At 56.8% G+C, this 22222-nt stretch overlaps 2 protein-coding genes, 1 non-coding gene and 1 pseudogene across 7 annotated transcripts; 3 read left to right on the top strand and 1 right to left on the bottom strand.

Annotated features, from left to right (window-relative positions):
- The first annotated feature begins 747 nt into the window (after positions 1 to 747).
- Positions 748 to 821, top strand: TRNAN-GUU (transfer RNA asparagine (anticodon GUU)). The gene has a single exon. It is a non-coding gene; the product is annotated as a tRNA-Asn (tRNA).
- A 1973-nt stretch (positions 822 to 2794) lies between these two features.
- Positions 2795 to 18335, top strand: PCGF2 (polycomb group ring finger 2). Of its 3 annotated transcripts, none has more exons than XM_045374875.2 (11): positions 2795 to 3196; positions 4246 to 4358; positions 11792 to 11943; positions 12552 to 12648; positions 12984 to 13039; positions 13123 to 13173; positions 13380 to 13488; positions 13644 to 13698; positions 13791 to 13886; positions 16075 to 16155; positions 16635 to 18335. In XM_045374875.2, the coding sequence occupies exons 3-11, from the start codon at positions 11832 to 11834 to the stop codon at positions 17010 to 17012; spliced, it is 1035 nt and encodes a 344-aa protein (XP_045230810.2). In that variant the 5' UTR covers positions 2795 to 3196; positions 4246 to 4358; positions 11792 to 11831; the 3' UTR covers positions 17013 to 18335. The 3 variants fall into 3 exon arrangements, with proteins under 3 accessions (XP_045230810.2, XP_065387523.2, XP_073875564.1); XM_065531451.2 differs by lacking the exon at positions 2795 to 3196 and adding an exon at positions 4583 to 4675 and having other exon boundaries at positions 4218 to 4358; XM_074019463.1 differs by lacking the exons at positions 2795 to 3196; positions 4246 to 4358 and adding an exon at positions 4571 to 4675.
- A 208-nt stretch (positions 18336 to 18543) lies between these two features.
- On the bottom strand, positions 18544 to 22069 carry CISD3 (CDGSH iron sulfur domain 3). 3 transcript variants are annotated; one of them, XM_074019464.1, is made up of 4 exons: positions 21836 to 22069; positions 21456 to 21491; positions 20737 to 20912; positions 18544 to 18962 (listed from the first exon to the last, which is right to left on the bottom strand). In XM_074019464.1, exons 1-4 carry the CDS (start codon positions 21881 to 21883, stop codon positions 18734 to 18736), a joined length of 489 nt encoding a protein of 162 aa, XP_073875565.1. In that variant the 5' UTR covers positions 21884 to 22069; the 3' UTR covers positions 18544 to 18733. The 3 variants fall into 3 exon arrangements, with proteins under 3 accessions (XP_073875565.1, XP_073875566.1, XP_005584036.3); XM_074019465.1 differs by having other exon boundaries at positions 18544 to 19118; positions 20793 to 20912; XM_005583979.4 differs by having other exon boundaries at positions 20793 to 20912.
- LOC123569567 (5S ribosomal RNA) lies at positions 20317 to 20435 on the top strand (annotated as a pseudogene).
- Positions 22070 to 22222: the final 153 nt, after the last annotated feature.

Raw genomic sequence — 22222 nt, 5'->3', positions numbered from 1 at the left:
TGAAAAGTCACTGTGGGTGCGGAAGAGGCTTGCAACACGGTGCATAGTGGGATCTCGGCGGACCTGACTCGGGACTGGGGGCGGAGCCTGCGCGCACGTGGGCTGGTGAAACTGGGTTTAGGGGGCTGCGGCCCCAGCTGAAGGGGCACCGTGACGCTTATCACCGTGATGTATGAGTTCGTCCTATTAGTCGTGCTAGCTTATTTATTCACTCCAGAAATCCTTACGTTTACTGTGTACCAGGCACTTGCCTAGGCTCTGAATAGTCACTGGCCCACAACAGTGCCTGGTATATACGAGGCGCCCATTAAATGTAAATTTAATGATGCAGGTGGGAAGTGGAAGGCGTCGCGGGTAGGCGTCGTGGGTATTCTGCGGCTGCAGGGGTTCAGCTGCGAAGGGGAGTTTGGAAGCCCAAGGCTGTTCTGATTTGGGGGACTTCCTGCGCTCCGACTTCACGTATCTTCAATCTCAGGTCACCCTAAAAAAGGATGTTCCGGGCCTCTCCACGTTTGAGGTAGAACCTGAGGACAGCCAGTCGACCTCTCGCCAAGCCAATGGAGGAAGGGGGTGCACGTCCCGCGTCCTCTCCTCCCAAGCCCTTTCGTCCCCCTCCCCCATCAGGATCCTTCCCTTTCTCCCCCGGGTTCCACTTATTTCGCCCGATGGCGGCATCTCTTACGGCGTCTGCACCGTCCAGGCTCGCTCCCATTGACTCGACTCACCACCACGCCAGCAATCGTCGCGGTCTCTGTGGCGCAATCGGTTAGCGCGTTCGGCTGTTAACCGAAAGGTTGGTGGTTCGAGCCCACCCAGGGACGCGGTGGGTTTTTTTTTTTTTGTCTTTTGGGTTTTGTTCCCCCCGCCCCCCGTAAGATAAAAACCTAAGCCTTTTACTCAAAAGCCAAATTTTGCATAGAAATGGCAGCAGCAATACTTTTTCTAGGAGAATCACTGTTCTTGAAAATTCTTTGCTGCTCAGTCAATAATGGGATAATTTATCTAGCACTTCCCTCCACACCCCCCACCCCGCCTCCAAGCTGGATGGCAGGAAACCTAAAGACAGAGGTTTTGTTTCACTGTGCAAGGAACATGTTTCAGGATGCATTTTTTCGTGGGATTAGGCATGAATTTACAGTGGAGGTTCGACAGTTTTTTATTGTCTGCCTCAGTCGATATTACAATCTCCAAATACTACATTTGGAAGGGAAGGGAATGAGAGAGAGACACACAGAGAAACAGGTATGAAGAGAAACAAAGATGAGAAAGGGAGAACATTGTTGTGATACAAGGAAAGAAGGGACTTGACAGACAACTAGGCAGGGTGAGTGCGGAAGACCCCAAGACAGAGAGAGGGACAATAGACACATTTAAAGTGAGAAGCATCAGAAAAAAAAGGAAAACAATACATTTTTTTCCCCCTGGAACTACACAGAGAAGTGGGGGAGGAGGATGTGGAAAGAGAAGCAGAAACTGACCAAGGACCTTGTTTGGGGGAGATAAAAGGTATAAAGGACACAGAGGTAAAGACGTTCCGGAAAGCATTAGAGGAGCCGCCCTCTCCTGTCTCGTCACCATTTTTAAAGGGATCTGAGCCTCGCAATAGCTCTTGGTATATGCTGGAGATAATTGCCTAGATTTCCCGCGTTCCTGTCCTCTGCGAGCCTCTAGCCTGTGACAGACACTGTGACTCTTCTGATGCACTTGTCAGCTAGAGGACCGCGTGAGATGCAAACACAAAATCAAGGGGCGCCTAATGTTTGTCGAGGCGCATTCCTGGGCGCGGCGGGAGCCTCGACCTTTGTGGAGGAGAATGTGCAAAGTACTCTTAAGCAGTTCTCATAGACACTTGGTCTCTGCAGATTCGGCTCAAAGGAGGCCTCTTGTGGAAGCCCACCCAAGTACTCACTCACCCTTAGCGCTCACATCAGAAGCGGTGGGCGCTAAAGGGACAAGCTGTGTGTCCCTCAGGGTTTGCACCCACCGGCCTGTGAGCACCCCGCGCAAAAGCCAGGCTCTTGTGCCTTGAGTCCCCAGTTCCTAGCGCAGCATTTGACACTGGCACATGACAGGTGCTTCTCTGTCGGCTAGCAGTAGAACAAAAGACTAGAAAACTCTTCCGATGTGGGAGGAGCTGGTCAGAAGGTTCTCCTGAGAAACCAGAAAGGCCAGGAATGTGGGGACTACTCATCAAGGACGCAAAAGATGAAAATGGAGTTTTAATGGGTAATGGGGTCTTAGCACACTCCTCTAGCGGTTCTCTCCTGTCCGGCGCTTAACAACCGAGGAATAAGTGGATGGACCCCGGTGGTCCCTCGGGAAGCCCTCCAGGATTCATGGGCCGCAGAGGAACGCCAACCTCCTTCCCACTGGCTGATAATGCCCCGAGGGGCAGCCCCTAGGTGTCCGTGTGGTTGGTGGGTGGGATCCAGATCTCCGCAAAGGCCCTGTTACGGGTTTCTCTTGTTCGGGGTCTTGTAGCCAGAGAGGGGCGGCTGCCTGGGAGTCCCTGCCGCGCTCCCCTTCCGGCAGAGCGAGTGGATGCGCGTTTTCCCTGGCAGAGTCCAGGACGCCGGCGACACATTTGCCCTGGGAACAGTGGGCGGGTCCCCTTTCCTCCGGGGCCGGTGAACTCGCCTCTTCGCCTGCAGGCTTGGGAGGAGGTGACCGGATCTTCCCTTGGCCCTTCTCCCGCCGGTTCTCGGACCACTCCCTCTGGAAGGAAGTCTCTCCGCCCTTCCTCTTCCTCCCCGCCCCCGTCCCGCTGTTGTGGCTGCAGGCTCAAGCTGGGGTCACTCGGCGGCCAGAGGGCGAAAGCATTCAGCCGGGGCCCCCAGTTTCGGGGCTGCCTTGGCTGCGAGCAGCGAGGCAAGAAGAGGCAGGCGCTCCAAAACTGGGCGAAGATTCCTTTCCCAATTTCTAACTCGAGCCTCCCACCGTCAGTGCGCTTAATGGCGCTACCGGCCGGATGGATAATCAAGCTCTCTGGAGGGACAGACGCGGCCGCCATCCCTAATAAATCGTGAATAACGAATGAGCGAATCGACTGTCCTCATGAGGCCCGCGGGCGTCCAGTAACGCAGTATCGATTCGCTTCCCCGGCGCCGGCCTCACCGCTCCTCCCGGCGTTTCCAAGCCTCCCTCCTCGTTCTCTCCCTCCAGCCGGAGCCACTGAGGACCGGAGCCCCAGCACCAGGTGGAGCCGGGGCGCCGGTGGGAGTCGAGCCCAGCCGTCTTGGCGCTTGCCCGACTCTCCCGCCCGCGCCGAGGGAGGCGCACAGGCAGCGCGCAGCGCAGGGCGCGAGCGAAAAATGCGGGAATCGGCGCCAGGCAGGAGAAAAGGCGCGGGCCCACCTTCCAGCCCGGCGCCTCGTTTCCTAGTCCAGTGTGGCCTCTCGCTTTTGGCCGGATTGTGTCCCAGGCCCGGAGCCTGAGTTACCGTCCTCAGCAGGCCTCCATTCTTCTCTGCCCGAGCACGCCGGGGGCGCAGCCTCCGCCAGAGCGACCCGAGCCCCCGGCGGCGAGACCCCTCACCCGGCCTCACTCCGCACCTCCACTCCCCTCTCGCGATTGCTCCCTGCCAGGCGCCCAGGCTGGATCCTGGTGCGCCGCTTTTCGGGGCCAGCGCCCCTGCCGCCGAGGGGGCAAAGAGAGCGGGGAGGACACGCTCCCCCTCCCAGATGCAGTTATTAATTTTAAGGCAGTGTCACTTGGAGTGAATGAAAATCGCTCGGACGCGTGGCTGAAGCGTCGCGTCCTCCGCCGGAGCCCCGCGCCCTTTGCCCTAGGCCAGGACGTGGGGGACCGCGGGCCACCTTTCAGCCCAGTCCCCATTTCACCATTTTCCAGGCGCCCCAGCTATGGGTGGGCATCACAGGGTCAGTGGGGGGAACCCATATTTTGAGGGGAGGGGGATGACTGCGGAAGGTAACAGAAGAGAATCCATCCTCCGGGGTCGGGGGGGCCGCGTGGGAAGGGAGGGGTCTCGTCCTGGCTGGGGGCCTGGCACCCGGTGGCTGGGAGCGGCCGCGCCAGCCTCCCCCTCCTCTTCCCCTCTCTGCCAGCATCCTGAAGGAATGAGGTCACGTGGGTGAGTGGTGGGCGGGACCTACTCTTGTCTGGAGGAAAAAAGCCATTTTGTCTCCCCCCTAACACTCCGGTCCCTCCCCTCCCCCCTCGGTCCCCTCCCCTCCCCTCTCTCCCTCCCACCCCAAGCCGCTTTCACAAACTCCTTTCTTACCGTAGGTTTCTCCCCTCCCGCCGCCCGGGCGAGCGACACGGCTGCGGCCCCCCTCCCCTCCCTTCCCTCCCTCCCTCCCATCCCCCCCTCCCCGAGACCCACCGGACCCCGAACCCAGGTAAGTGGAGCAGACTCCCCCTTCCTTTCCCTCTCCTGGCCTGTAACCCTCTGGGGATTGGAATGGGGGCCGGCGGTTCTTTGCAAGCCCGGGTGGGAGGGGGAGGCTCTGAGCCGATCCTGCCCTCGCACCCCCCGCTCCTCGTCAGCCCCTAGCCCAGCTTGCCCCGTCCGCCTTTCTTTCTCCCTTTTTTCTGTCCCTTTTTCCCTTTCCTCTCTTCCAAGATGGCCGAAACGGGCTCCCCCTCTTAACGATTTGGCATCTTCCTCGACCACCACCTCTTTGTGCAGCAGCCCCCGGGCAGACCCTGTTCCGAGGTAGCGAGGGGGAAGGTCCGGGGCAGCCGGGAGGGCTTGCGGGCTGCGCGCTGGGTTGGGTCGCCGCTCCCCACGAGCCAAAACCGCCCCTTGCTCTGCCCTATCTGCCCCCTTTTCCGTCTGGGCAGGGGACCCTCTCCCATGGGCACTGGGGCGTTGTGGACGCGCAGGGACTTGGGGCCGGCAGAAGGGGATGTGCTTTGGGGCGGCCGCGAGGCCGGGGGAGGGCGCCCTTCCCCGCCCGGGCCCGGGTCCTCTCGGGCACCTCCCCCAGCCGGTCCCCGCTCCCCGTCCCGGCGCCGGCGCCCCGCCCCCTCCCTGAACCACCTCAGCAAAGCCTCCCTCCCGAACACCCCTCCCGCGGCCCCGCGGAAAGTTTGGCTCTAGGGAAGGTGGGAGCGGCTACCCGGTAACTGGGGTTCCTGATCCTTGGACATGGGCCCCTGGGAAAGCCCGGGCAGAGGGGGTAGAATGGGGATGGAGGGAAATTTATCGCAATATTTCCCATCGCCATCGGAAGCAGGGGGGTCCGCTAAACTGGCCCCCATTCCCCTGGGACGCCCAGCCACCCCACCCTCCGCACGCCCTCCTGCTGCTAGCTCTGAGGGCGTGGGACCCCCGGGCAAGCAGACACCCACTCCCTGTCTCCACGGTGGGCCCGGGCATGTCCCTCGCCCTCCCCCACTGCCCGTCTGCCCGTAATCGCTCCGGTTGGCTTGAGGTGGGAGGAGGCGACCTGGAGGCGGGTTAATTTGCCAGTGAATATTGTGGAAGTGTTACCCAGCGCTTCCCAAGATCTTTGTCCCTCAGTGTCCCCCACGCTTCCTCAGGCTCCCCAGAGCTCTCTGTGTCGAGGGGAGGGCTGTCTCCTGGTTGTCCCCTCCCCGCTCTGTTCTGATGCCTCTTCCTCTGGGACCTCTGGCAGTTTCTGTTCCTGAAACTCTTTAATTTCTCTCCTCCCTCCCCCTCCACTCTGGTCCAAGGTGTTATTACTTGGAGCATAAAGCCAGCCCTGTTGCAGCTTTTTGGTGGGAAGGTTTTCCCACGAGCTCCTCTGGTTGGGGGTTGGGGGATTGAGGCTTTAGAACTGTCTTTGGAATGAAGCAGGAAACCGACCCCAGGATCCAGACCGTGTGTAGCTGGGTAGGGTTCAAGTTGAAGTCTTGGGGGTTGGGCAGGAAGGGGGACTCTGCTGCCCCTGGCCTTGCCTGGGAGATCTTGGTTGATGGAGCTGTTGTCATGGGAATGGAGAGAGCCGGAACAGGAAGAGGGTACAGCTTTGTGCAGGTCAGATGCCCACTGAAGCCCTTCAGCCTCTGGTCCCCAGAGCTGACATTGGAAGCTGAACTGCCTTTGTTACTGGAAGACTTACATTATAATTTACCCTGGGTGGACCGGGGCGTACAAAAGGTTAGTGTGTGTTTGCAGAGTCTGGTTCCAGGCAGGGATGTTAGGCTGTGTGCTTCTAGGTTGAGGGTGGATGTGGATGGCTCCTGCATCTAGTGAGGATGGGCCTGGCTCTGGTCTGGCTGTGATTGTGTGTGTATGTGTGTGTGTCGGGGGTGGGGGTCGTGTCATGTCTATCTGGCCTTGTGTGTATTGAGTGTGAGAGGTGGAGGGGGGTGTGTCTGGCTGTATGTGTGTGTATCTGGCAATGTGTATATTTTGGGGTTTTGCCTGTTTGATCTTAGGGAGTTGAGAGGAGAGGGAGGAAGGGAGGGTTGAGTAAGCCCAGCTTCAGGAGGCCCTTTTCAATGCATGGTGGGGACAGGGGAGCAGATCTTTGTGTCATTGTCAAGGATTGGGGAAAGTTGGGAGGTTCACAGTGTCCCTAGGCAGACCCTCACGGCCCCAAACACAAATACAAGGGGCTTGCGCAGTTGGACCGATGAAGCTGGGTGAGAAACAGAGTCAGAAAACCCGGGGTCTGAGTCTTGATGCTGTACTCTGGCTGGCTGGCTTGTGCTTCTCTGCAGCCTCTGTTTCCCCGTGTGGACCATGGAAGTGGGGTAAGGTGATTAACGGGTGCCTCTTCTTCCTGCCTCAAGGCAGGAGTCCATGCTGATGGTCATGTTTGGGCCAGACTGACTCCCTCCTAGATGGCGGCCCACTGAGTGGTCTTCCCGCCACTCCAGGGAGCTGCCCTTCTTCCCTCCCACCTGCTGGGATGAAGCCAGGCATTACTGCTTTAGATGAGTGAGGAGCCTGGCCAGGTGCCAGGATGTTAAAAGCACTGGGGTGGGAGTCAGGCACTTTCTTGTCGCAGGACTGTCACTGCTTTGCTTTGTGACCTTTGACAAGTCACATCTGAGTGTGCTCATCTGTAAAATGAAAGGATTGAACAGGTGCTTCTTTTTTTTTTTTTTTTTTTTTGAGATGGAGTCTCACTCTGTCACCCAGCCTGGAGTGCAATGGCATGATCTCCACTCACTGCAACCTCCACCTCCCAGGTTCAAGCAATTATCTGGCTCATCCTCCTGAGTAGCTGGGATTACAGGCACCTGCCACCATGCTCAGCTAATTTTTGTATTTTTCGTTTGTTTGTTTGTTTGTTTGTTTGAGACAGAGTCTCGCTCTGTTGCCCAGGCTGTAGTGCAGTGGCGCGGTCTCGGCTCACTGCAACCTCCGCCTCCTGGGTTCAAGCGATTCTCCTGCCTCAGCCTCCCGAGTAGCTGGGACTACAGGCGTGTGCCACCACACCCAACTAATGTTTTGTATTTTTAGTAGAGACGGGGTTTCACCATGTTAGCCAGGATGGTCTCAATCTCCTGACCTCATGATCCACCCGCCTGGGCCTCCCAAAGTGTTGGGATTACAGGCGTGAGCCACTGTGCCCGGCCTAGTTTTTGTATTTAGTAGAGATGGGGTTTCACCATCTTTGCCAGCCTGGTCTTGAACTCCTGACCTCATGATCCAGCCACCTTGGCCTCCCAAAGTGTTGAGATTACAGGTGTGAGCCACCGCGCCCAGCCAAACAAGGTGCTTTCTAAGAGCCCTTTCACCTCTGCAGTTCTAGACATCTGGATGTGACCTTGAGTGACTTTTCCTAAGACCTGGAGACATTCTAGTGAGGGAGTGGGGCTGATTTCATTTGAAGGCAGGCAGAGCAGAGAGAGCTATGGCATCGGAGAAGCACAGGGGCCTTGGCTGGGAGACCCACTGTTTCCACAGGGGACCATGAAGAAGTGAGAGAGGCCTAAATTGCAGGGTGGATTCCAGAAAGACACTGGTTAAAATGGAGAGATGGGTCTGGGTGCGGTGGCTCATGCCTGTAATCCCAGCAGTTTGTGAGGCCAAGGCAGGCAGATCACTTGAGGCCAGGAGTTGGAGGCCAGCCTGGCCAACATGGTGAAACCCTGTCTCTACTAAAAATAAAAAAATAAGCCAGGTGTGGTGGTGGGAGCCTGTATTCCCAGGTACTTGGGAGGTTGAGGCAGGAGAATCGCTTCAATCCAGGAGGCAGTGGTTGCAGTGAGCCGAGATCTCACCACTGCCCTCCAGCCTGGGAGACAGAGCGAGACTCCATCTCAAAAAAAAAGAGAGAGGGAGACATGGTGGTGTTTTCTTAGCAGAGGTCTTTAAGGATTGGGAAAGACAAGTGCCAGGCTTGAATGGCAAGGAGGGGTCGGGGTTGGATGCTGGGTGCTGAGCAGGCTCCTTTCTTGCCACAGTAGCAATAGCCAGACCCAAGGCCTCAGGGCCCAGAACGAGGGCCGCCTAAGGGTCACACACACCCTTGCAAAGACAATGGCAGAAGATACTGAAGGGCGTGGCTTCTGCTTGGGGAAAAGTGGTGTTAGAGGTGGAGACACTGCTCAAGTCCAGGGAGAGGGTAGACACACAGTTGGGACTGACCTGTTAAAGCCCCTGAGCTCTGCAGAGGCCACTTCCAAAGGCGCTTGGCCTCCCCTTTCTGTTTCTTGGGATCTGTGTCTCCCACTCTTTCTCCCTCAAGTTCTTCCCATCTCCCAGCCTCTTCCTCAAAGTAATGACAGCTGGATTTCCAGCCACCCATCACCCCTTTTCCCTCACCTTCCCACAGCACACCAGCCAGTGCAGCGGGGGAGGAACTGGGTGTCAGGAATTCGGGGCCTGGGGCCTCCTGGGGTGGGGAGATGGGGAGAGGGTGCTCTAGGGAGACAGAGCTCCTGTTTACATTGCTCTTGGCACCTGCTGGCAGGGACCTGCAGGTAACCATGGCAATCAGGTGAGGAGCCAATCAGTGCTTCTCCCCACCCCCAGCCCCAGAGGTAACAGTCAGAACCTGTGGGGATGGAGTGGGGGGAGCAGGGAGTGTAGCAAGGGGCTTATTTTCTTAAACTGGAGAAGGAGCAGTGTTTCATTCAGTCAGCAGCGCCTTGGGCCTCGGTCTAGAAAGGGTCCTGAGGAATAGGCTGGGGCTGAATTCTCAGAAATGCTCAGGGAAATGATTGGGTGAGGGGCACAGCCATTCGCAGTGTGGGGCTCCTGGCTGTGGGGTCCTTAAGAGCAAGTGTCAGCCGGGTGTGTTGGCTCACACCTGTAATCCCAACACTTTGGGAGGCGAGACAGGCGGATCACTTGAAGCCAGGAGTTCAAGACCAGGCTAACCGACATGGCGAAACCCCATCTCTGTTTATAAAAAAATATATATATATACAAAAATTAGCCAGGTGTGGTGGCATGCGCCTGTAATTCCAGAAGGCGGAGGCATGAGAATCACTTGAACCTGGGAAGTGAAGGCTGCAGTGAGCCAAGATCACACCACTGTACTTCAGCCTGGGCAACGGAGCAAGACTGTCTCAAAAAAAAAAAAAAAAAAAAAGAGCAAGTGTCTGTTCTGAAAATACAGCGAGTGTGTGAATGAGGTGGCTTGGGCGGTGTGAAGTGTGCGGAGCCTATGTGTTTACGAGTATGTGTGTGTACGCGTGCACATGTATATGAGGGTGAACGGGAGAAAGATGAGGGCATGCGACAGAGACCCCAGGCGTTATCAGAGCTCAGCATCAGCATGTTTGTTGGTGGCTCTGCACACACACATAGATGCATCTGGACACACACATGACCGACAGGCAGGCACAGGAAGTACCTTTCTTTGGAGGCCCAGATGGCACGTACACATGATGGATATTACACACGCACAGAGAGACAGCCACTTGGATTGTTCTCTCCTCTGGATGGTTGTAATAATATTTGGGCATCTTGCCAGGGACAGGGTTACTATGGAAACGACCAAACAGTGGAGTAGCCAGCAGCTTTCTGCGTAATTGCAAAGGGGGGACCCATGCAGGGAGGGCTGGCCGAGGCCACTCTGTGTGGGGTGGGAACCCCTCTCCCTTCTCAGATCCCTGGGGCCGCATCCTCTCTGCCGTGTCTCTGGGCTTGCTGTGGGACTGGCTTGTTCCCCTCTGTCTGCCCTGTAACCTGGTGTCTCTCCCACGTGTGGCCTTTGTGTCTCTGCATCTCTTTCTGTCTCTGGCCAGGTTCCCTGAGCCTCTGTTGGCTGGCTGGGTCCTGGCCAGACTCATCCTGGGGTCTCTATAGAAACTGCTGATCCCGGCTGCGAATTTCTTGTCCTAGAAAACTCAGTGTGGTGGCTTTAGAAATCTTTCTGGAAAGGAGAGAAGGGTGTGCGTATGTTGTAAAGGAGCTGTTGGGGCTTGGCCTCTTCCCAAGCCCCACCCTTGGGCTTTTACTCTGGGAAAGAGGAGGGAGGGGCTGTCCCTTCCAGGTGCAGGTTTGGTTTGATTTCTTTACCAAGAAGGAAGCACAGTGGCCAATCCAGAGCTGGACTTTTCACCTCTCCGGACCCTGCCTGGGCCTGGCTGGTGTCGGGCAGGCGGTCTGGGCACAGAGCACTTTCTGCCCAGCTTTGGCAGGCATCTGTGAGAGCCTGTGGTTTGTCACTGGACAGCCTGTGAACAGGTGGCAGAGGCGTCACCAGGGCAGGAGACAGCGGGAGAGTAACAGTGACCATGTGGGGGGAATTCCTGCAGTGTGCATGAAAGGGAGGTTCCTGGACCCTGTGTGCTTGTGGGCAGGGAGCACTCATGCAGGGGGCTGTCCATCAGGGGCACTGGGAGGGATTCCTGTGGCAGGGGTATAGCCTTTTTGCCTAAACTCTTTGAGTCCAGGGCTAGGGCTGGAGCTGTGCATTCCCAGCTTCAGGCATGTAAGGACCCTCTCTGTTCCCTGCCTGAGTCCCAGGCCTGGAAGCCAAATGGTCAGCGTATGGTGGATTTTCTGGGAGCAGCCTCTATTTGGCAGACTTTAGAGGAGGGAGGTGCTCCAAAGCCTAGGCTGGATGCGGAGCCAGAAGCACAAGGGATGGCTGTGGCCTTCTAACTTAGGGCAGCCTGTGCCATGGTGCTTCCAGGGAAGCCTTCTTGGAGGAGGAGTGAATGGACGGAGTAGATAGGAGGCTGGGATCAAGTCTGAGGCCCTGCACCTGGGTGGAGGGGTTGAGGGAGTGAGGATAACTTATTTTTCCCTTCTGTTCCTTGAAGTTTCAGGCCAGTGGCTGATTTATCTGAGTTTCCTCCTAGTTCCTAGGATGCTTTAAATGTGGACCATGTGAGTGAATACGGATTGGGATTGGGGAGTTTTGTTTTTGTTTTTATTTTTTTAGACAGAGTCTCGCTCTGTCGCCCAAGCTTGAGTGCAGTGGCATAATCACGGCTCACTGCAGCCTCAACCACTCAGGCTCAAGGGATCATGTGAGGCAGGAGGATCCTCCTGCTGTGGCCTCCCAAAATGCTGGGATTACAGACATGAGCCACTGCACCCGGCCTGGGATAGGAGAGAGTTTAAAAAGCCCTCTTCTCTTCCATTTTCCTGCCTTTTTTTTTTTTTTGGAAACGGAGTCTCGCTCTGTCGCCCAGGCTGGAGTGCTGTGGCTCAATCTCGGCTCACTGCAAGCTCAGCCTCCCGAATAGCTGGGACTACAAGCGCCCGCCAGCACCCCCGGCTAATTTTCTGTATTTTTAGTAGAGACGAGGTTTCACCGTGTTAACCAGGATGGTCTTGATCTCCTGACCTCGTGATCCGCCCGCCTCGGCCTCCCAAAGTGCTGGGATTACAGGTGTGAGCCACCACGCCCGGCCAACTCTGGGTTTCTGATTCCACTTTGTTTCCCAGGGCAACGCTCCCCAGTCCCCCCACCCCCGACCCCGGAATCATGCATCGGACTACACGGATCAAAATCACAGAGCTGAACCCCCACCTCATGTGTGCCCTCTGCGGGGGGTACTTCATTGACGCCACCACTATCGTGGAGTGCCTGCATTCCTGTGAGTTGGGGGGAGGGGAGCTGCTCAGGGTGGGTAGCCTCTGTGCCCAGATTGGGGTGGGCATGGCCTGAGGAAGGTAGCACACAAACCCTTGCCCTGAAGAGCCAACGTGCCCACGTGTCTGCTGGGAATCCTCAAGTCACAGAGGGCCTACCTTGCAGGGGCAACTGGGTGCGGGACATCGGCCCAGAAGTTCATTTCAAGGACTTGCATCTGAAATCTTAGCTCTTTCTTGAAATGACTGAAATTGTATGCCCTGAAGATGCAGACACCCCCTGTTTGTACTGTGGGCTTGGCAGCAAGGGGGTGAGACCCAGGGGCATCTTGAACAGGCTGGCTTTTGTCCTCCACTCCATTGGGGAGCTTGGGACTGAGGGCTGACCTTCTGCGTTGTACGTGACACTGGCCTGTCTCACACAAGATCCAGCTTCCCTCAACAATGCACAGGGACAGGTGCCACACGTGCAAAACACACATCGCCACGTTGGGCCTCGGAGCAGGGACAGGGTGGAGATGAAGGGATATCTGAGTCTGAGCAGAGGGCGGGGAGGCTGGTCCTGGGATTGGAAGGCAACTCTAACTCTCCTCCCTCTCTCCACACCCCCAAGTCTGCAAAACCTGCATCGTGCGCTACCTGGAGACCAACAAATACTGCCCCATGTGTGATGTGCAGGTCCATAAAACCCGGCCGCTGCTGAGCATCAGGTAGGCTTGGCACCGCACTCCTGCCCCCGCCATCCTCTGGGTCAGCCTCCCCCATCCCTCCCGCACTCCGTGCTTCCTTCAGCCAAGGCGGCAGGTGTGGGAGAAGCACGGCGTGTGGACTTGGGCTACTCCCCTCCCTTGGGGTTGCATTTGGCTCGTCATAGGCTGAGGCATACTAGAGGGTCAAAGACCAGACCCACAGGGATCCCAATGCCTGGGCACTGGGTCTCAGAAAGGGAGTGGGTAGAGAGGTCCCATGACTGGGAGAGCAGGGTGAGGTCAGAGCAGTTCTCTGGAGAGCTCATTGCTGATACACCCTGTCCATTTTTCCCCAGGTCTGACAAAACCCTTCAAGACATTGTCTACAAATTGGTCCCTGGGCTTTTTAAAGGTATCTGCACACCATTCCTCCTCCTGCCCACCGACCCCATTTCCCAACCCATGGCCCTGTCCTCATCCGCTCCCTTCTTCCAGATGAGATGAAACGGCGGCGGGATTTCTATGCAGCGTACCCCCTGACAGAGGGTGAGTGTGCTCGCATCTGTGTGTGTGTGCATGGGCGTGCCTGGGACCATGTAGGTGTGTAGTGTTACCAGTCACCCTCTGACCTCCTCGGCGCACACCTCCCCAGAAGGTGGCCCGGCTCACCTGGCTGAGTTCATGGTCCCTGGGTCCTTGGCGGGCTCCCTTCTTCCATCCTCCACCAACCCAAGAGCTCTCTCCTTCTGCAGTCCCCAACGGCTCCAACGAGGACCGCGGCGAGGTCTTGGAGCAGGAGAAGGGGGCTCTGAGCGATGATGAGATTGTCAGCCTCTCCATCGAATTCTACGAAGGCGCCAGGCAAGTCCGGCCCAGGCTGGCCCCTTCTGGGCTCCTAGGTTGAGTCACCCCTTCTCCCACCCAGGGCCCTCTGGATGTGTCCATCGAGGGACCATCCTCCTGGGTCTCCTGGTTCTTCCTGGGTCTTCCTAGCTTCGTTCTTTCTCCATCCCCAGGGACCGGGACGAGAAGAAGGGCCCCCTGGAGAATGGGGATGGGGACAAAGAGAAAGTGAGTGCTGGGGCCTGCCCAGGACTGGAATGTGGGCTGGGAGGGAGTGGCCTGGGGTGGATCCCCTACCATGGGTGCCTGTGCCCCAACAGACAGGGGTGCGCTTCCTGCGATGCCCAGCAGCCATGACCGTCATGCATCTCGCCAAGTTTCTCCGCAACAAGATGGATGTGCCCAGCAAGTACAAGGTGGGTCCCTGGGCCTTTCAAATAATGAGTGTCTGTATATGGGTGTGTCAGACAGTCTGTGCACACCAGCCATTGGTCAGGGCTGGCTAGGTGTCACCCAAGGCTTTCGTGGTTAACTGAACCCATGTGTTAATAGAAGGGTGGTTGAAACCAAGATTAGGGGGCAGTCTGGGGGTGTTGAAGTAAGTGTGCAGTAGTGCATGGGACCAAGATGGTGTGTATGTGTGCATGTTGCACACTTGGAACTGTGGCAGAGATGAGTGCAAAAACGCAGGGCCTCCTCTGGGGCTGGTTGGCTGTGGGAAGACTAGTCTGAAATTCCAGCAGAGCTCCGGGACATGACTTTTCAAGCTTGAATGTATATGTGTCCTCTGGAGATCTTGTTAAAATGCAGATTCTGATTTAGTAGATTCTTTTTTTTTTTTTTTTTTTTTGAGATGGACTCTTGCTCTGTCACCAGGCTAGAGTGCAGTGGAGCGATCTCGGCTCACTGCAACCTCCGCCTCCCGGGTTCAAGTGATTCTCTTGCCTCAGCCTCCCAAGTAGGTGGGATTACAGGTTCCTGCTACCGCACCTGGCTAGTTTTTGTAGTTTTAGTAGAGACGGGGTTTCACCATGTTGGTCAGGCTGGTCTTGAACTCCTGACCTCGTGATTCACCCCACTTGGCCTCCCAAAGTAGTGGGATTACAGGCGTGAGCCATGGCACCCGGCCAGATTCCATATTTCTAACAAGCTCCTAGCTACTGAAGGTCCACAGATCACACTCTAGGACAGTGGATCCTAAACTGTTGCCTGTTAAATCTCACGAGTTAACTCACAACTTACCAGTTAAGTCAGAATTTCTGGGGGTAAGATGCAAGCATTGATTTTTTGTTTTTGCTTCTTTTTTTCTTTTCCCTCTGTCACCCAGGCTGGAGTGCAGTGGCATCATCTCGGCTCACTGCAACCTCCGCCTCCTGGTTTAAAGTGATTCTTGTGCCTCAGCCTCCCAAGTAGCTGGGACTACAGGTACATGCCACCACACCTGGCTAATTTTTGTATTTTTAGTATAGACAGGGTTTCACCATGTTGGCCAGTCTGGTCTCCAACTCCTGGCCTCAAGTGACCCACCCACTTCAGCCTCCCCAAAGCTCTGGGATTACAGGTGTGAGCCACTGCACCTAGCCAGGCATTGGTGTTTTGTTTTCTTTTTTTTTTTTGAGACAGAGTCTTGCTCTTGTTGCCCAGGCTGGAGTGCAATGGCAGGATCTTGGCTCACCGCAACCTCTGACCCCCCCAGGTTCAAGCTATTCTCCCGCCTCAGCCTCCCGAGTAGCTGGGATACAGGCATATGGCACCATACCCAGCTAATTCTGTATTTTTAGTAGAGACTGGGTTTCTCCATGTTGGTCAGGCTGGTCTTGAACTCCCGACCTCAGGTGATCCGCCCGCCTCGGCCTCCCAAAGCTCTGGGATTACAGGTGTGAGCCACCACACCTGGCCTAGGCATTGGTGTTTTTTTTTGTTGTTGTTGTTTTTTGAGACAAGACGGAATCTTGCTCTGTCACCCAGGCTGGGGTGCAGTAGAGCAATCTCGGCTCACTGCAAGCTCCACCTCCCGGGTTCACGCCATTCTCCTGCCTCAGCCTCGGGAGTAGCTGGGACTACAGGCGCCTGCCACCACGCCCGGCTAATTCTTTGTATTTTTAGTAGAGACGGGGTTTCACCATGTTAGCCAGGATGGTCTCGATCTTCTGACCTCGTGATCCGCCCGCCTCGGCCTCCCAAAGTGCTGGGATTACAGGCCTGAGCCACCGCGCCCAGCCGGCATTGGTGTTTTTTAAAGCTCCCTGGGTGATTCCATTTTGCAGCTGGGGGTGAGAGCCAGAGTTCCAGGAGATCCCCCTGAGCCTTTCGGCTCCTCTGGGAGACCTGCCAGAGATAGGAGATCCAGACAGCTGTGTGCATGGTGGGACTGGGGGCTGCTAACAATAGGGGAATCTTCTCTGGACCCCTTCCTGCCTGGTGGTCAGGAGTTATGTTGGAACAACTCTGACAGGGAAGTCAAATCCACAGTGAAACCCCAGAGAAATGAGGGACCATCTGCAAATCCACCCTTCCCATTGCCCCGCCTCCCAGTCCCCGACATTCGCAGCCTGGAGCCCCAAGCTAGCCAGGGTCATGGTGTCTTCTGCTTCCTTCCCCCAGGTGGAGGTTCTGTACGAGGACGAGCCACTGAAGGAATACTACACCCTCATGGACATCGCCTACATCTACCCCTGGCGGCGGGTGAGCCAGCGGGTGGGGCAGGCAGGGAGCAGACTCCCGCAGGGTCTGGCATTGGTCTGTGGCCACATGGGTCACCCTTCTCTTATCAGAGACAGTCCATCCCTTGTCCCATGAGCTGTGTGTCCAGGGTGGCTTGCTACAGCAGGTCAGCCTCTGGGCCATCTCTTGCGGATAACTTTCCACTCAGGAGACAAGGCTCCTTGGGCAGATGGCATTCCCCGATTTGGGGGCAGAAATAGGTGCTGGCAGCTGCCGTGTTTGCCTCCCTCTCTCCTCTCTGACAGAGTCTCTGCTTAGACCTTTTGCCTCTCTGGGTCTTCGTGTGCCCTGTATCCTTGTCTCTCTCCTCTCCAAGACCCCATCCCATCGTTTTTTTCGTGTTTGCACATTGTGGGTTAAAGCTGGTGGCCCTCTAGTTGGCCTCTCTCTCCTGATACCTTCCCCTTCCCTGTCTCTCTCCTCGTCCCCTCTCCCCGCAGAACGGGCCCCTTCCTCTCAAGTACCGTGTCCAGCCAGCCTGCAAGCGGCTCACCCTAGCCACGGCGCCCGCCCCCTCCGAGGGCACCAACACCAGCGGGGCGTCCGAGTGTGAGTCAGTCAGCGACAAGGCTCCCAGCCCTGCCACCCTGCCAGCCACCTCCTCCTCCCTGCCCAGCCCAGCCACCCCATCCCATGGCTCTCCCAGCTCCCATGGGCCTCCAGCCACCCACCCTACCTCCCCCACTCCCCCTTCGACAGCCAGTGGGGCCACCACAGCTGCCAACGGGGGTACCTCGAACTGCCTGCAGACACCATCCTCCACCAGCAGAGGGCGCAAGATGACTGTCAACGGCGCTCCCGTGCCCCCCTTAACTTGAGGCCAGGGACCCTCTCCCTTCTTCCAGCCAAGCCTCTCCACTCCTTCCACTTTTTCTGGGCCCTTTTTTCCACCTCTTCTACTTTCCCCAGCTCTTCCCACCTTGGGGGTGGGGGGCGGGTTTTATAAATAAATCTATATATATATGTACATAGGAAAAACCAAATATACATACTTATTTTCTATGGACCAACCAGATTAATTTAAATGCCACAGGAAACAAACTTTATGTGTGTGTGTGTATGTGTGGAAAATGGTGTTCATTTTTGGGGGGTCTTGTGTAATTTGCTCTTTTGGGGGGTACCTGGAGATGAACTGGATGGGCCGCTGGAGGCTCAGTGAAGCTCTGCACGGTCCTCACTGTTTCCCAAGGCAGATGGTGTGTTGGGACCCCTTCAGCCCCAAAGCTTTAGGCACGATTCCAACTGGCTGCATATAGGAGTCGGCTAGAATTGTTTCTTTCCCCGTTTCTCTCCCCATCTTGGCTGCTGTCCTGCCTCTGACCAGTGGCTGCCCCCCGCATTGTTGAATGTCCAGAAATTGCTAAGAACAGTGCCTTTTACAAATGCAGTTTATCCCTGGTTCTGAGGAGCAAGTGCGGGGTGGAGGTGGCACCTGCATCACCTCCTCCTCTTGCAGTGGAAACTTTGTGCAAAGAATACATAGTTCTGCCTCTTTTTTTTTTTTTTTTTTTTTTCCTGTGTGTGTGGCCTTTGCATCATTTATCTTGTGGAAAAGAAGATTCAGGCCTTGAGAGGTCTCAGCCCTTGGAATTCCACTGTGGCTTTAGCATTGTGAAGCACTGCAACCCCACCGACCCTACCCTCACCTGGGAACCCTCACTAGCAGGACTGGTGGTGGAGTCTCACCTGGGGCCTAGAGTGGAAGTTGGGGTGGGTTCACCTCACACAAGCACAGACCCCAGACTTTGCCAAAGGCAGACAGCCTTCCAGTTGCCCCTCCACCCCCAGCTGAGGCCCGGTCACCTGGTCAGGACAGAGCAACTGCATCTAAAAGCACAAGACAGAAACCTGTAAGCTCTGACCCCACCCCCACCCCTTGAGCGGTCAGCAGACCACCTCCTTAGGGACAGACCCTGGCAGGTCCCTGCCCACCGAGATTTCCTCATGCGTGCATCGATCTGGGAGGATACGGGAGTCGAGACTCAAGATTCCATCACAGCCTAGGTGTGTGGGGTTGGGAGTCCCCTGATGGGCTTGTCTGTATTTGCACCTTGTCCTGTGTCTGAGGTCCTGTGACTGTACCCTCCTCTGCCCTGGGACATCTGTATCTCTTGGCTTTGTAATAAATGCTGCATACTTTCTGGAGCCTGTAGTTCTTTGGGGTAGAGGGAAGAAGGGAAGGGTGCCTCTCATCTCTGGGTTCAGCCTGATTTGGGGACCCCATACTTAATGAATATGAACTGCCCTCTCCTGTGGCAACTGGTCAGGAGCCCCCAGCCCACAGACAGGTTGAAATCTGGAGTAGCAGGCAGCACGTGGGCCTCATAGCAATGACTACAGGACCACCAGTCTAGTTGGGCGGCTTGTTTTTGCCATCTTCCCCATCAGCAAACATTGAACCAGGGCCCACTCCCGCCTGCCCCAGACTGGAGACTTTTAGGTTATAGGGAATAATTCTTCCTTCATGAGCCAGCTGTGGGTACCAGAACTCTTTCTTAGGCTCAGCACCTGTTTCCTTTCCCACAGAAGGGGGTGCCTGTCAGAGGCCGGGAGCCAAGGCCACCTGTGGCTGGACAGCAGCAGCCCCCTCAGAGTGGGGAGCCCACTTCTGCCTTCTGCACGCGCTCACTCCTGTGGGTGCCATCGCAGTACGGGGGCCTCTGAGTGGCCTTGCAGGTACAGAGTGCCACCGTGCGGGTCTCTTGGGCCTTGAACTTGAGGGGAGATAGGCCAGTGCGTTGGAAGAAGTGGGAGCCGTCACAGAAGGGCTGGTGGGGGAAAGATGGGAGTCAAAGACCTGACCCCACCTGCTGGGATGGGGCAGAGCAGGGCACACCGCAGGAGCTCAGGGGGAGTGCAGCACAGTGGTTAGGGTGCAGGCTCCAGCGTGAGACTGCCGGGGCTCACCGAGTGACCTCTCTAATCTGTAATGTGGGGGTGATAAGAGTAGAGTTGTATGAGGAAATAAAATAATGATCATGGTATGCTTTGCCTATAGTAAGTGTCTGGTAAGTATTTACAGCGGCTTTATAGCATTAGTCTCTGGGACACCCAGAGAGCCAGGACACTAATAGATGTGTGTGTGTGTGTGTGTGAGAATGGCTCTGAGTCTCCACTGGATCATGAAATTCATTTCCTTCCCATGTTCCTGGGTTAAAACTTCTTTGGGCTGGAGAGTACCCTGTGGTAGCAATTTTGTTTGGCTCTAGGGAATAACTGGACATGTGACAGGGAGTGAAGGTTACCGGGAGGAGGGGATGCCCATCGCAAACTGGCTGACTGGCACAGAAGTGTACTCCCCATCCCAGAAGCTGCTCGAGCAGAGACTGGTAATGGAAACAGGCCCAGAGAGGTGACATGCCTTGTTAGTTGAAGGCAGAACTGGTGCCAAGGCTTTTTTTTTTTTTTTTGACAGGGTCTCACTCTGTTGCCCAGGCTGGAGTGCAGTGATCCAAACACGGCTCACTGTAGCCTCAACTTCCTGGGCTCAAGTGGTCCTCCTTCCTCAGCCTCCATTATGGCTGGGAACACAGGCCCAACTCCATGCTAGTTTTTGGTAGGGGTAGAGGCATTTGTAGAAGCGGGGTCTCAACTTTGTTGCCCAGACTGTTCTTGAACTTCTGGGCTCAAAAGATCCTCCTGCCTTGGCCTCCCAAAGTGCTGGGATTACAGGTGAGCCACCTCGCCTGTGAACCAAGGCCTCTTGACATTGGAGTTAGGGTGGGATGGAAGAGAGGTGAAAGAAGCGTGCAAATAGAAACCAGCAACTTGTCTTAGAGGGCTTGAGGTGTGTGGACCTAAGTGGGACTCAGGGACCCTGGGCTGCTGACACCATGCCACACAGCTTGAAGGAACACCAGTCAGAGCTCTGCTCAGGAAGGAAAGGGGCCAGGGAGGCAAACAATATGGGCAGGTTCCTGCTGGGATGAAAGGTTCCTGGGCAGAAGGGGAAGCAGGTGGGGCAGGCAGCGAAGCTGAGAAGACAGCAAACTGTGGCAGGCAGCCAGGACGTCCCATAAACTAAGAAGGAAGAGTTTTCTGGAAGAAGAGTGGAGAGCGGCACGGGGGAAGGCTGGGAGGCTTTGGAGGCAGGAGAGCCTGAGCAGAATCTCTTCCCAATGTGTCTATGGCCATACCACCCTGAACGTGCCCAATCTCATCTGATCTCGGAAGCTAAGCAGGGTCAGGCCTGGTTAGTACTTGGATGGAAGACCACCAGGAAATACCAGGTGCTGTAGGCTTTCGGGGTTCAAGGCCTGGGAATCTATGGCCCAGGTGCTTCCTGGAAGGAGACAGGGAAGGGCCAGGTGAGCTTCGTCATGCAGTGCACCTCTGAGAAGCAAACAGCTCCAGAAGAGGCCACTGGAAGCCTGGCCACATCAGACTGGCTGCGTGACTGAGTTTCTGTCTCTCTGGCTTCATTGCAAGAGATAGATGCAGTGAGCTTAAGGTTGCTGGTGGCACTGGCCTTTTGTCCCCAAATCCCCTTGGTGTCCCTCAGGTATGTATGGGAAGACCAAAATCATCTGGGTGGGAACTCACTGGAGACACCAGGCTGTTCCCAGAGGTATCAGTAGGAAGGCAGGTAGGGGTCTCACCTGCTTCTTGCTGCGGCCACACACACACCACCTGTAGGTTTTCCCTGCCACCAGCTCCACCTTGATGGGGGTCTTCAGGGCCACCACAGACCTGGCTGGGGTTCTAGGGAACCACCGGGCCTGTGGCCAGGGAAGATGAGGGGCTCAGGGTTAGCTCAAGCCCTGGAAGCACCTTCCTGCCTGCGACCTTTCCCAGTTTCCCACTGGCCTGTGTGTGTGGCAGGTTTCCTCTACAAGAGGCTGATCTGATGCCACCCAACAAGACCGTTTCCCAGGACACCATAAGGACCGTGAGCTTTGGATGGTGAAGAGATTTCAAAGCCATGCAGGTGCTCAGGTTTCACGGTCCAGCTGCCTTCCCTCAAAGGCTGGCTCCCACCTGGGTGTTAGGGAGGGGGGGCCGGGATCCTTCCAGCCTGTGGCAGGGCCACCCACACCGGGCTTGGTTCATTAGGTGCTGCTGTCCTCAGAACTGAAGACTGGCGCCCTGCCCAGTGCCCTCTGGTCTGCCCCACCTCCCTGAGAGCCACAGGCTAACTCCAGGTGCCGGGAGTCTGGGGAAATAGGGCTGTACCCTCCTAGCTCCATACCCTGTCTCTGCCTTTTAGATCTCTGTGCCTGGGGGTCTTGTGTGAGGACGCGGGGGAGGATGGGGGGACTTACCAGCCAGGAGGAGATGTCCCGCCGCGGGTTCAGGTCCTGCAAAGTACGCAAGCATGGCAAGCATCACAAGACAGTGATTGGGAAACGGAAAAAAAAAATCAGTGGAAAGGGAAGGACATGGGAGGCCATCTGGGAAGGAGGAGGTGACAGGGTTGAAGGGGCGAGGGAGGAATGAGAGGGTAAGAAAAAGGTCGCAAGAGAAGGTGTTGGCTGGGGAGGAACTGGCGCTAGGGAAAAGCCTGTGAGCTGAGGCAAGCCAGACACCGGCGGGGCGGGCCGGGGGCTCCAGGATGCTCGGTCGGGGCCGGGGCTGGAGTGGGGGCTGGCAGGGACCCAGGTGGGGTTCGGGGCGGGGGCCGGGTCGGGGCTGGGGTGCTCACCCAGGCGCCGTGCGCCGCCGGCCGCAAGATCGCCCCCACGCAGCGCATGGCCGCCTTCCGCGCCGCGCCTGTGCCCCCGCCCGCGCCGGCTCCGCCCCCGCCGGGTCACCTCTCCGCCCCCTCGGTCCCCGGCCCGCCAGGCCCCGGAAGACGCCGCAGCGTTCTGCGAAGGCTAAGGCCAGGGGCCGACGGGGTCCGGAAGCCTGGCCGCGGGGCCCGCCCAGCGGCCTCCTCGGCTCGCCGGGCGTGAGCGGTCGGCCCTGGCGCCCCCTGCCGGGCGGGTCTGGCAGCGGAACGCCCCGCGCACAGCCTCAGCGCCTGGGGCACCCGCGAGGGCACGGGACCTTCCCAGGATTCGCTGTTGCTGGCCGAGCCTCAGCCGCGCTT

The sequence above is a fragment of the Macaca fascicularis genome, chromosome 16 (genome assembly GCF_037993035.2).
Source record: "Macaca fascicularis isolate 582-1 chromosome 16, T2T-MFA8v1.1".
Lineage (NCBI taxonomy): Eukaryota > Metazoa > Chordata > Mammalia > Primates > Cercopithecidae > Macaca > Macaca fascicularis.
Note: the sequence above shows the minus strand (reverse complement) of the source record. Positions and strands in the feature narration are given on the sequence as shown.

Coding starts and splice junctions, on each gene's coding strand:
- PCGF2 (XM_045374875.2), top strand. CDS start 11,832: ATGCATCGGACTACACGGATCAAAATCACAGAGCTGAACCCCCACCTC. Junction 13,174..13,379: donor AGCGTACCCCCTGACAGAGG/GTGAGTGTGCTC, acceptor CTCCTTCTGCAG/TCCCCAACGGCTCCAACGAG. Junction 13,887..16,074: donor ATGTGCCCAGCAAGTACAAG/GTGGGTCCCTGG, acceptor TCCTTCCCCCAG/GTGGAGGTTCTGTACGAGGA.
- CISD3 (XM_074019464.1), bottom strand. CDS start 21,883: ATGCGCTGCGTGGGGGCGATCTTGCGGCCGGCGGCGCACGGCGCCTGG. Junction 21,492..21,835: donor CGGCGGCGCACGGCGCCTGG/GTGAGCACCCCA, acceptor CGTACTTTGCAG/GACCTGAACCCGCGGCGGGA. Junction 18,963..20,736: donor GGAACAGCCTGGTGTCTCCA/GTGAGTTCCCAC, acceptor TTCCCCCACCAG/CCCTTCTGTGACGGCTCCCA.